General features: G+C 38.9%; 1 protein-coding gene and 1 long non-coding RNA gene across 2 annotated transcripts in view; one reads left to right on the top strand and one right to left on the bottom strand.

Annotated features, from left to right (window-relative positions):
• Nucleotides 1–2,829: 2,829 nt before the first annotated feature.
• On the bottom strand, nt 2,830–12,224 carry RFXAP (regulatory factor X associated protein). The gene is made up of 4 exons (XM_045058409.1): nt 12,183–12,224; nt 11,405–12,136; nt 6,821–6,928; nt 2,830–4,314 (listed from the first exon to the last, which is right to left on the bottom strand). The coding sequence occupies exons 1-4, from the start codon at nt 12,222–12,224 to the stop codon at nt 4,204–4,206; spliced, it is 993 nt and encodes a 330-aa protein (XP_044914344.1). The 3' UTR covers nt 2,830–4,203.
• Nucleotides 12,225–12,227: 3 nt separating this feature from the next.
• The window catches only part of LOC109497469, a 110,678-nt gene continuing 110,132 nt past the window's right edge, over nt 12,228–12,773 (top strand). Inside the window, exon 1 of the long non-coding RNA XR_006594021.1 lies at nt 12,228–12,378. This is a non-coding gene — a long non-coding RNA (uncharacterized LOC109497469). The remainder of the gene's footprint in view (nt 12,379–12,773) is intronic.

Genomic DNA, 12,773 nt, shown 5'->3' with positions numbered 1-12,773 from the left:
CCTGGGAATAGTCTTACAGCTAATGATTTCAAAGAGCTTGATTCATGGAAACATATGTTGTTATAGAGCATAATAGCACTGGGGCTGTCACTAATCCATCGTGATGCATACCACTAGTTTCCTAGCTTACGTATCTTGTGCTCTCTCATTCTTCTGACATTTGGCTCTGCAATCTCACAGAAAACCCCATTCCTTGTTGCTCTCATTTCTCCTCTGCTCAGCCTGAACTCTATCTTGTTACTGAAAGCACTCTCTCAAAAGTATCCTAACTTCCTTGTCCTCCTCTTCCACTAAATCAATCTGAGATCAAGCCTGTAATACGTATTTTTCCTACCATGACAGCTGGACTGCAGAACGCCATTACAGATTCCTGGCTTCAGTATTCCAAATCTTTATTCAGCAATCCTTTTACCCATGGTATTATTTAGGATATGGTTTGGCTGGATGTAACAGAGACATCATAATAATCATGGCAGACACAGGATATTCCATTTCTTTCACGTAGTCATCCAAAAACAAGAGGTTTCAGGCTAGGGTGGTGGCTCTGCTCCTCCACATGGATGGAGGCCATCTAAGGAGGGTCCTTCTATCTTGTTCCTTTATCCCCAGTGAATTAACCTCATTTGGCCTACAGGTGATCTGCTGCTTTGTCCACATTTAACGCAAGATGGAGGAAGGAAAGTGGGCTGTCTGCTTTCTTTCAGGGCACTTACTGGACATTGCATACATCACTCTGCTTCTACTTTCTTGGCCAGAATTTACTCACATGCAAGAGCAGCTGATAAATAGTCTTAAAAAAGGAAAAACTTAAAAAGATTGAAATACAATATACTGAAAAACATAAAAATCATGTGAATATGATGTATATGTATATAAAACGTATAGCTTGCTGAACTTGCATTAACAGAACACACTTGCATGCCTGGCATCTAGGGCAAGAATAATAATACCAGAACCCCAGCAGCCTCTTCATGCCTCTTCCTGGGTTCTACCCCCTCCCAAGTCTAACCATGCCTGAACTCTAACAGCAAGCGTCACCTGCATTTGTACTTTATATAAATGGAATCATCCACACATCATTTATGTCTGGTTTCTTTAGCATGGTATCATGTGAAAGTCAGCTATCTTGTTGTGTGGCGATGTTCCCAACACAAAATTCTATTACTGTGAAAGAAGGGAAAAACAGATTATCAGGGGATTATTAGCAAGCGACTACTATTAGCCATCTCACTGACTTCAATGTGTCTTTCCAACTTTTGCCTTTTTTCTAAAGTTTCTTATCAACTCCCCACTCTATCTTGGCAGTTGATCTCTGACTTTGTTGGAACACAGAAGCTGGAAGCTTATTTATATTTATATAAATAAATGTATTTATTGTGTCCTCTTTCCTCCAGTCTCAATTGAACTAGCATAGCATTACATCTGCCATATTCTGTTAAAGTGGGAATAGGGCCTGCCCAGATTCAAGGGGGTAGCAAAATAAAATCCAATTCTTTTTTTTTTTTTTTAATATTTATTTTGAGAGTGTGTACATGCTGTGCGTGTGTGTGCATGCAAGCAGTATAGTGGCAGAGACAGAGGGCAGGGGGAGAGAGAATCCCAAGCAGGTTCCACACTGTCAGTGCAGAGCCCAACACGGGGCTCAATCTTAGGAACCATGAGATCATGACCTGAGCCGGTATCAGGAGTTGGACACTTAACTGATAAGAGCCACCCAGATGCCCCTAAAATCCAGTCCTTAATGGGCCACATCACATAAGAGCATGTGGAATGGGAGACTTTGTTGTGGCCATCTTTGGAAAGTACAGCCTGCCACACCTAGCTTCAAAGTATTTGTACGACTATTTAAAACTATAGCAATCCTATACAGAACTATGAGAGATAATAAATTGTTGTTTTACACCACTAGATTTTGGGGTGGTTTGTTAAGCAGCAATAACTATATAGCTAGGTGTATCAGTTACCTACTCTCAAGAATGCTGTGTAACAAACCGCCCCAAAACATTGTGGCTTACAGTCATAAACATTTATTATTGCCCACAACTCTACAGGTCAGCTGGGTGGTTCTGTAGTTCTGGGCTAGGTTTGGCTGATTTGGGTTGGGATTTCAAATGCATCTACAGTCAGCTGGCAGGTCGCCTGGGGGATAGCTAGTCTAGCATAGCCTCACTCACATGCCTGGCTGTTACAGGCTGTTGGTAACTAAGATGCCTGGGCTATGTGTTTCCTTGTCCAGCAAATTAGGCTGGGCTAGGCTAGTAGGCAGCTGAGTAGGATTCTAAAAGAACAAGGGCAACTATTCAAAATCTTTGGAAATCTACTCAAAGTTGGCATATTATTTCTTATGCATTCTATTGGCTAAAACAAGTCACAGGCCAGTCGTTCAGATTTAAGGGATAGGTAAATAAAGTCAATTTCCTGGTGGGAGGAGCTGTAAAGCCATAAGGTGAAAGTTATGAGCACATGGAGGTATAAACTAGTAGTGACACATGCAATAAATCTACCCCCAAATAAGTAAAAACCTTATTGTTTTAGTGATTTATCTGCAAGTATATGTTGAGATAGATACTTACATATACATAAATTCAATCTCTTTTATTTTAATTCAGTACTTCCTGGCCTATTACTTTCCCTCCTTTCATATGCCTCCTATCCTATTTAAAGGATAAGCTGATTTTTTTTCACCATAAAAGTTTATTTACACTGTAGGAATTAAGTAAAGCTCCAATACCGTAAGTAAGAGAACTAACAGTTAATAACAAATGTAAATGAATTCCTCTGCATCCAGAGTGAAAAAACTGAAGAATAGAACAAGTGAATCAGACAATGCAAAGGTCAACAACTGGGCTTTAATGAATAATTTTGGTGAAATCTGTTATTTTTGCACAGATAGGCAGGTATAAACCACACATAAAAAATAAACAAAAATATTCTTTCTCTCCTTAAGTACTTCTTAGAACAGCCATGACTAAGTTTAACTGGATACATATTTCAGGGCTTAAAACCCAAGAAACAAACACATTTTTGCAGTTAGACTTAAGAGACATACATTTATTATCTAACATTGGAAATCCTCTCTTGACATTTGATTGGTTACTCTTATTGGTAGGCTTGCCTTTTAAAACTTTTCCTAGGAGAAGATACAAGGAAAAAGTTATCTATCCAGTTACCCATCATTCTGTGAACTTTAGGAATAATATGATCTTAAATTAGCTGTTTCGGAAAACATTGACAAAATGGTGGAGTGTTATTTTTACTTTCAGAATCTCTTTTTGAAAAGGAAAAGGAGTATCAAAAAAATTTTTTTTTGTCCTGACATTGGTGGAATGAGATACATCTATATACCGTTCACAGACTTAACATACAAGTCTGCTTTAAAAGAGATCAATACTAATAGGTAACATGAAGTAAGAAGCCAACTTGAAGAGATGCTTTCATTCCAGTGTACTTAGATAACCCCTCTCCTAGGTTTTAGCAGCACATGCCTGAAAAGAAATGCACATCCTAATTTCACAGATAGTAACAATGATCACTTTCCTTACACATTTAAAATATGCTTACCTCTTTGACAGCTCCAGTCTTAACTGTAAAGAAAAGGTTATTACAAGAATCCAATTCTAGGTGCCCTGACTACATTTTATCATCACAAGTAGTATCACAACTATCAGTGTATCTTAAGAGAAGGATTACTGGCATTGTGGGTAAGATAATTATTAGTTGTGAAGGGCCATGCCAGACACCATACAACACTTAGCATTCCTGACCCATTCACTAAAAAACTAGGAGTTTTCAAGGTCACTGTGACAACAAAAACATATCCATACATTTGCAGATGACCCTTGATAAGAACCACTGAATTAAATGACCAAAGATTAGTATCTATTAACTTTTTGACTTCCACAGAAAGTAACTGCTCCATTACCTTCAGTAACTATGACTGAAGAGGAACACTTTGTTTAAAAAAACAACTGTAATTAAATGTTATTTTGGAAAGATAAGCTGTTTCTTCAAATTCACGGTAACCTGAAAGGATTAGATGCACAAAGTGCAATACTTATTTATCCCCAAATGCACACATACATTTACAGGAAAATGACTGCTTATGTTTCACTGGCATGTCTTACCCCATTTATCTTTAGTATAAAAATATGTCCATCTACTACAACAAAATAAAAACCATGTAGATCTTCTTGATAGATTCTTTCACACTGATGTTCCTGGAAACTGCTGCTGTCTTTGCTCCAAAACTTGCTGATTTAATAGTTGTTGCTGTTTCTGTAAAAATTGCACCACTTCTGGACTTCTTAGTAATGACTTAAAAAGAAAATATGTATTTGTTAACATTATTCTTATGGGATTATCTTCACATGCTATAAAATTACTGTTATGTCCCTGCACAAGGCACAATATACTTATAAAACATGCCTTTGCATTCACCCTTGCATCTGATGCATTGCAATTAAACTGCAAACTAATAATAATAAAATGTGATGTCATACATCAAAATACTAAAACCTAAAAATAGTGAGTGAAGCCTGATCTTATTGGTGACTTTGAACACAAAGGAAATGCTTTATTGATGTGCCAGCATATATATTGTCTATGAAACATAAGAGCAAACAGCCAAGAATAGCATTGGCCCAAGATTATAGCAAGAAAAACAAGGACATGAAAAGGGGCCACATGTGAAAATGGCCGTTAGATGCTAGTGTGGAAATCCACTTAAGGATCCAATTTCTCCCACTAACCTATTAAGTCTTTCTGAAGAAATTAAAGTGTCTGTGTGTGTGTGTGTGTGTGTGTGTGTGTGTGTGTGTGTATGGGTATATAGGTATTAATAAAAGTAATATTAGCACATTACCAAAAGTTCAGAAAAGACAGAATATGACTGATCAAAAAAAATATATACAGTTTTGTACAACTGTCATTTTAAAATATAAAGTCATATAACAACTATAACAGACTCTGGTTAGTATGATTTTACTATAATAAAATACTTATAGAAATTGATGAGGAGAAAAAATACTTTGGTTCCAAAAAACTGAAAAAGATAAACTGAACAAGGTGGAAATACTATCATTAAATACTGATGTTAAAACTTAACATTAGAGGGGCACCTGGGTGGCTCAGTTGGTTAAGCATCTGACTTCGGCTCAGATTATGATTTTGCGGTTTGTGGGTTTGAGGCCCATGTCAGGTTCTCTGCTGTCAGCACAGACTGCTTCAAATCCTCTGTCCCCACCACTCCCTCTCTACCCCTCCCGTGACTGTTCTGTCTCTCTCAATATAATAAACTTAAAAAAAAAAAAACCTTAACATTAGAGCAAAGTACATTTTCTAGTTACTGGTTTTATTTATTTTTTTTATTATACTTTTTTTTTTTTTCAACGTTTATTTATTTTTGGGACAGAGAGAGACAGAGCATGAACGGGGGAGGGGCAGAGAGAGAGGGAGACACAGAATTGGAAACAGGCTCCAGGCTCTGAGCCATCAGCCCAGAGCCCGACGCGGGGCTCGAACTCCCGGACCGCGAGATTGTGACCTGGCTGAAGTCGGACGCTTAACCGACTGCGCCACCCAGGCGCCCCACTAGTTACTGGTTTTAAAACTTACTTGTAGTCAACCATACTTCAATAAAAACATGTATTTGTAAAGATAGTCCCAAATTCTATTAAGTAAATGCACAATAGTCTACTCAGTTATTATGACACTGTTTGAGCATTTAAGCTGTTTAAACTACAATTTTACTAACTGTGATAATTACATTTCTGGCAACATCTTTATGCTTAACTTTATCCATATACAGAATTTATTTCCTGCAGAGATCTCCACAGTAAGTATGACTGCTGAGCTAAATGAATGATTAGTTTGGAGACTTCTGATACATAGTGCCAAACTGCTTTGCAGAAGTCTTATTATACCAACATATGATACCATCAAAAGAATGAATATCTAGTTCATGGAACCCTCAACGTCATTGTTTGTTATCATTTAAATAATTTTCATCTGTTGTACTGTTTATTGTGATTTTTACTGACATTGAATACCTTTTCATATCATTAAATAGTGGCATTTCTGCTTTTTTTCCCTATTCATATTTTTTGCAATGTATTAAAGTCAAAACTTTTTCCTCATCAACTTATATAAATATTTTGTAAACTAAAAATGTCAACCATATTAACCACAGTCTCTTATATTTGTTGCAAAGATTTTTCCTATATGTTATTTTGAAGTTTGCATTTTTACCACCATTTTTGACGATAGTATTCATTTCTTTGTAATTTTGCCTATTTCTTTTAAGCCAGAAAAATATTTTTGAGATAAAGTTTCAATGCCATTTTTTAAAAATCTTTATCAGGAATTTATTTTGATGTACAGTGACATGATTAGTTAAATTATTTTTTGTCCTCAAATTATTAACCAGTTATTTCAGTATTTATTGAATAATCTCTCTTTTTCTGATTGAATTCTGATGCCTTCTACCAAGTTTATAATAGAGATCTTTCTTAAATGGTAGCCTAATTATACTTCCATACCACTAAAGCATTATCCCATAAATCACAGAATTCAGTACAAAGCAAGTCTCTTTTAAAACCCTATCTTGCTCAGATATTCAAGGTTTAGTCAGTGAAGATATAGGAATAAAGGTGTTTCAGCTCATCCAGTTTTGGGAGAGCATTATGACATTCTAGTGTGTGGTGGAAGAACAATTCGATCCTGGTAACCGTTTAACAAGTTTTAAAATCACAAAAGCTACATAATTCTATTTACAAAAACTTTTGTTCACAAATTTGTAAGTACTTTACAAACAGATATTTACCAGTCTTTTCTGATTTAACACTTGTTCTAAAAGAGTGGGTCTTGCAGGACGATCCCCAAAGGTTCCTGTTCTTTGTTTAACAATGGAGAGTATGTTATCTGTACTTTCCTGGGATAAATGATAAAAATACAAATAGGATTAAGTTAAGTAATAATCCGTGATTGTAAGCTTTCAATGATGTAAGGAATGGGTCTCAGCTTCTCTTCCTTCTTGCTTAGTCCCTGTGAAACATTGGGAAAATCCCTGTTTAAGTCATAGGTAAAGTGATGGCAGTTAATTTTATAGGACATTCTTCACTCCCTCACCTTCTACGATTTCCAACCTGGGATTTCCAGTCTCTTGAAGGTCTCAAAATCAATAGTGGGGCAGAGGTGGAAGAAGCAAAGAGTTACTTGTTAGCTATTTTCAATATTACAAAAAATGCCAAGTGGAAATTAAACATTCTCTTCAGATAAAGCCACCCAGGCCAAAACAAAGTTTGTCATAAATACATAACTCAAAGGCAATTTACATATTGCTAATGAGACACCCTGATAGTTTCTTGCCCATTTAACAACAGTTAAATGCGGACACCCTGATAGTTTCTTGCCCATTTAACAACAGTTAAATGCGGGGGGGGGGGGGGGGGGGCAGTAAAATATTAAAGAAGCAACTGACAGACGAAGCTTTCAAACTTTGGAAGTCACTAGGAAAAAAATGACAAACTGGCTTTGAAAAGACTAGAAAGCACTGGTATAAATAATCTCCTGCTATTGGTATAGCCAAAATAGTTAAGTTCTAAAATGAAAACCATAGTCTGAGACATCCTTAACTAAACAAAATCAGCACTAACTACCAAATATGTATCCCGTTACCTGACAGAATCTTAAAATACAATTTTCCTGGCATAACTAAATATTGTTGTAGTTAACTAAGATATTCTGACTCTTAGAAAACCTGATACAATACTGACCACACCCAGAAATTCTAACTAAGCAAATATAAAACTGTAAGTGTTTTACCATGAAGCCATATGTAAATTTACTCTCCTCTCTTTGCTCTTTATTTAGGTGGTTACTGAAGCTGTTTTCTTCTCCTGACCTCTTTCCCCACTGGCTCTGAGTTCTCTGTTAAAATATCCACTTTCTCTCTTTCATTATGAGAAGTTTATCAACTGGATGTGACAAAAATGTTCAATCCCTAAACACTTTAGGCCGCAAAATGTAAAGGAAAAAAAAAAAAAAACTGTAAAAAGAGCATTCTGATACCAGAGAAAACAAAAATAATTTCTTCCTCTCTCGCTCCCCACAGGATTAACTACATGTCATTTTTGTGTGCACAGAAACAAAATAATGAAACTGACTTGATGGTGTTATTCTTACAACCCCAGAAAAGCACTATGTAGATTCACAATGTTAATGTCACAAAAACACAGAAGCTTGTAGTAGAAATAACCTTGAGTCAGCTAGTCCAAACTTCTACAGTGTTCAAATTCCTTTTTCAAAAATTTTCAACACCTTTTGCCCTAAGGAGTTTACCAACTTTTGAGGCATCCCATTTAATTTTAAGTAACTCCAACATCTAGGTAGCTTTTATATAGGTCAAGCTGAAAGACATATGTCTTGTGATTTTCACCTAAGGTTCCTAGTTACTTAAACTATGCAAAATAAACCTACTGCTTCTTCTAAACGATAGCCTTTTAGATATTTAGGGATAATGATCAACCCCATAAGTCAATTATTTTAACCCTAGTTCCTTTTATGTGTTCTCTCATATAATACACTTTTAGATGCATAGACTAAATATTATATATATTTGTTCCTTATTTGATTTATGTAAATGATTTTAAAAACCTTAATTTCTAATTTGCTTTTCACACTACAGAAGACCCCTACCACTGCCCATCAGTCCTACTATAATAATCTCCTAAAGTCTCTAAGTCTACAAGCCTTGACTTTAAACCATCCCATTAGAGTAGAGCCCTGTTACTTCCTAATTAGAAGCTTCATTTAAAGACTCCAAACCTAAATCCCATAACCTGCCATTCAATACCATACATAAACTGGCTTCCAATTCTCTTTCCAAATTTATTTTTCATGAATTTTCCACATAAATATTTCACTCTAGCTAGAGTGGTCCTCCTGTTTCTTCCCAAAAGTGTCTTCTGTATTCCCACTTCCCTTTTTTTACTAAGATGAGCTTCATTTTCTTTCACCTACCCAAATTCGAGGGAAACAGTATTGTGTGAGGATACACTATGTGAGTGAAGGCTCTAGAATCAGACTACTTGGGTTTGAATATTTGCTGGCTATAAGACCTAGACCAAGTTACTTCACCTTTCTGTGCCTTAGTTTCCATGTATGTGAAATACAGCACGTATCTAGCATTGCTAAAGGATGTGACACTCCATTTACAGCTTTGCACAGTGTCTGGCACATCACTTAGCTGATTAAGCATAAACTATTAGCCACCCTTTCTGGCTTATACTGAGTTATATTTTCTCTGCAAAGCCTTTCCAGAGTATCTCAGCCTATAATGATCTGTCCTCCTTTCCACTACTAAAGAAGTGCTATACAGTTGCCCCTTATATCCTGATGGTCACTGTTGGTTTTCTTCACACTCAGTTCAACAAAGATAAAGACTTACAGCTCTTGAAGTCTCAGAACTGGTAAAGTGTCCCATAATATAAGACAAATGGTACAGCAGGGTATTAATTCTTGCTGATAGCAATTACTTCTCTTTCCTAAAAAATCATGCAAATTATTTTAGAATAGGAAAATTATTAAGATTCTTCTTTGTGGGACGTCGAGGGGGAGACTTAATTCAGTATCTATTTGCCTTTTATACATTTTCTTCAAACTGTAGATGTAAAAGCTGGACAGTTAAAAGAAAAAAAGTAACTATAGGTAAAATACCTCTTTCTTGAAAAGAAGTATATTCTCTCTCTGAAGAATTCTGAAGTGAATTTGAAACACAGGAGAAACTTTGAAACATATAGGGGGCAAAAAATCAACCTTACTTTCATTCTGTAATAAGTGAAATGCTTATTTCCATAATTCCTTGTAATCTAAGATTTGGTAAAATACATTTTACAAGGACACAGGTTCAGGTCCACAGGGGTTTTGAACTCTATAATGTGTATGCAAATTAAATACCTACATGTATATATTTTTTCTGGGAAAAGGGTTCATTAGGTTTTATCAGATTCTGAAATAAATCCTTTTACCCTAAACAGATTAAGACTCAATGAGATAAAAGGGAAAGAGAAGTCACTCAGGCCCTTATTAGTGTAAATTAAGTGTGACATGTTGAGGGCTTTAAATTTTAAAAATATTTATAACATTACATTTATAAACAACCCCAAAGTCTAAAATTTTGGCAATGAGGAGGTTGTTCAAGTCCAGCAAAAACTAAGAAATTTAAAGACTTTCAGAATACATTCTAGGACAGCTTTCAGTTTAAAATTTTTTCTGGATCATTTTTAACAAAATTCAATTTTTCAATGTACTGAGGGACTATAGCTTTTATTAAAAGGAGGAAAACATACAGATGAAATATCTGCTTATCTGTAACAACTTCCAAGAATACTACGAATAATGACAATAATAGTGGCTAAGGTTTATTGGTTTTTACTATCTGCTAGATAGTGTGAACACTGTGTGAACACTCAATATGGACTATTTCACATGTTCACTGCAACATTACAAACCAGGTACCATTTTAAAATCCACTTTACAGATGAAGACGCTGAAGCTTCTAAGAGTTTAACAACCTATTCAAGAAGGCCACACCACCAGCAAATGATGATGGAATGGAGATTTGTAGCCCAAAGTCCAACACCAGAGCACTGGCTTTAACCTTCAAAACAATTCAAATTAAACACTCCAAAAATCTGCTGAGACCTACACCCCATTATTATTCCATTTCCCTTTCTAGGGGCACTAAGAAAAGGGATAGTTAGAACAAGGTACTAAGAAAAGGGATACTGAGAGCAAGGTTAAGTACAGGGTACTAAGCATGGGAGTACTGAGGACAGTATAAGGCTACTGAGAATAGAGTTACTGAAAACAGTACAAAAGAATAAGATTAAGGGAGACCAGGGCACTAAGAACAGAGTACTTAGCAATGGGGTACTAAGAGTTGGGTACTAAAATAGGGATACTGGTAACAGTACGCTGTGAATAGGGTAATGCAATCAGGAAGAGATTACCTTCTCTAAAGTATAATTTCATCTAGTTTCCTAAGGTCTCTTTCTTTGCCTGCTCCTTTAGCGATGAACCACATCATTCACTTACTACCTGTCCTTCCAGCCCATATTGCAGATCTTTGAAATAACAGGTCTGCTGATATGTCACAACATTTCTATTGACACTTATTCATCTCTCACAAGGATGTACCCGAACGGTTAAGGCTTTGCACATGTGTGTATAAACTCTAATTTAGGACAAGCACTCACTAACTCTCTGCCACAAGTCGAGCCATAGCAACCTGGCCCATTTGGGAGCCGGCGGGCAGCGCTGGAAACGAAACGCGGTTTGCGCTAAGAGTGTTGTTTCCCCCCCTAACCACCTCCCACTCCCCAAGACCCCAGCTAAGGTCTGATACCTCCAGTCTGACGTTTCCCGCGCTGCCAGGCTGGGCGGCCCCACTGCAGTTCAGGGCCTGATCACTTTTCTTCTTTTTGTACTTGTCCTTGTACATCTTGTTGCGGTGTTTTTTGCACATCCAAGGCTTGCGCTGCTTGGCCACCTGGCTCGTGGTCTCGCTGCAGCCCTCGAAGGTGCAGGTCTTGCTCATGCTGCCCCCGCCGCCACCCCGTCTCCGGGCTCCCCCGCTGCCGCCCTCGCCCCCCGAGTGTGTCTCCTCGTCCTCCAGATCCTCCAAACTAGCCGTGCTCTCGCCTCCCCCCGGGGCGTCTGAAGTGTCCAGCAGGTCGGCTTCGTCCTCCCCTGCCTCCTCCTCGCCAGCCCCCGCCACTTCGCACAGGTACCTAATGGACTTGCCCGTCCCGGCGCCGCCGTCCCCCAGGGCCGGAGGCTGCCTGAGGACGCCCTCCGCCGCGGACTCGTCCTGCCCTCCGCAGGGGTGCATCACCAGCAGGGTGAACTGCGAGGCCGGGGCCGGGACGGAGGCTGGAGCCAGGGCCTGGCCCAGAGCAGTGGCGGGGGCCCCGGGGCGGAGCGCGCCACCGGCGGCGCCCGGCCCCGCACCCTCGACGACGCCCTGCACCTCCGTGCTGCTGACACCTTGCAGGGGTCCACGACCCCAGCCTTTCAACAAATGCGAAGCCCAGCGGCACTTCGCAAGCCAAAGACCACGGAGGGGAAAAGGCTCCGGCTAGGTGAGGGGGCCCTGACTGCGCCTGCGCGGCCGCGTCTCGCGCGTGAGCGTTTCTCTGCCTGGCGCCTTTCTGGGAACTTCGCATCTCTGAGGGGCGGGGCTGAGCAGCCAGCGAAGGAGCTGACTGCGCAAGTGCGGCTGCGGCGCTGGCTGGAAGCGCTGCGTTGCGTTTCGCTGCGCTGGCGCCGCCGCTGCTGTGGAGGTTCTGTGTGCAGTTGAAGTCTCTCTGTGCGCGCTCGGTAAGACCGCGCTTTTTTGCTGAAACCTACTGTGTCTAAAAAGTTTCAAAAACACTTTTGTACTGGAACTCCACAGTGTAAGTTAAGATGGCTCCTGAGCGATTTTATGACTTACGGCGTTTTAATGCTAATTATCATAGTATTTTGTCCCAAAATGTCTTGAAATGGGAGATGTGAAGCTGGCGTGTGCCACAACCTGGCACCACTAGTTGGCAGTCAAGGAGGGCAGAGGCGGCCTATTTGAAAATATGGTGGAGAAGGAGTGGGCCAGACTTGGGGCCAAGTTTGTGTTAAAAGCTGAGTGATTTGTTCCGATACATTTCTTTTTCTCTCTTGGAAACTTATTTTATTTTAATATTTGTCCTTTGCTGTGACCTCTAAGATGAGTCTTTAAT

The sequence above is a fragment of the Felis catus genome, chromosome A1 (assembly GCF_018350175.1).
Source record: "Felis catus isolate Fca126 chromosome A1, F.catus_Fca126_mat1.0, whole genome shotgun sequence".
Classification (NCBI taxonomy): domain Eukaryota; kingdom Metazoa; phylum Chordata; class Mammalia; order Carnivora; family Felidae; genus Felis; species Felis catus.
This window is presented reverse-complemented; position numbering and strand designations above follow the sequence as displayed.

Bases quoted from the DNA above. Each gene is read 5' to 3' on its own strand.
- RFXAP (XM_045058409.1), bottom strand. From the start codon at position 12,224: ATGCGAAGTTCCCAGAAAGGCGCCAGGCAGAGAAACGCTCAC. The intron at 12,137-12,182 runs GCGCGAGACGCG...CCCCTCACCTAG, and splicing joins CCAGGCAGAGAAACGCTCAC to CCGGAGCCTTTTCCCCTCCG. The intron at 4,315-6,820 runs GTAAATATCTGT...TTTCTTTTTAAG, and splicing joins TGTTAAATCAGAAAAGACTG to TCATTACTAAGAAGTCCAGA.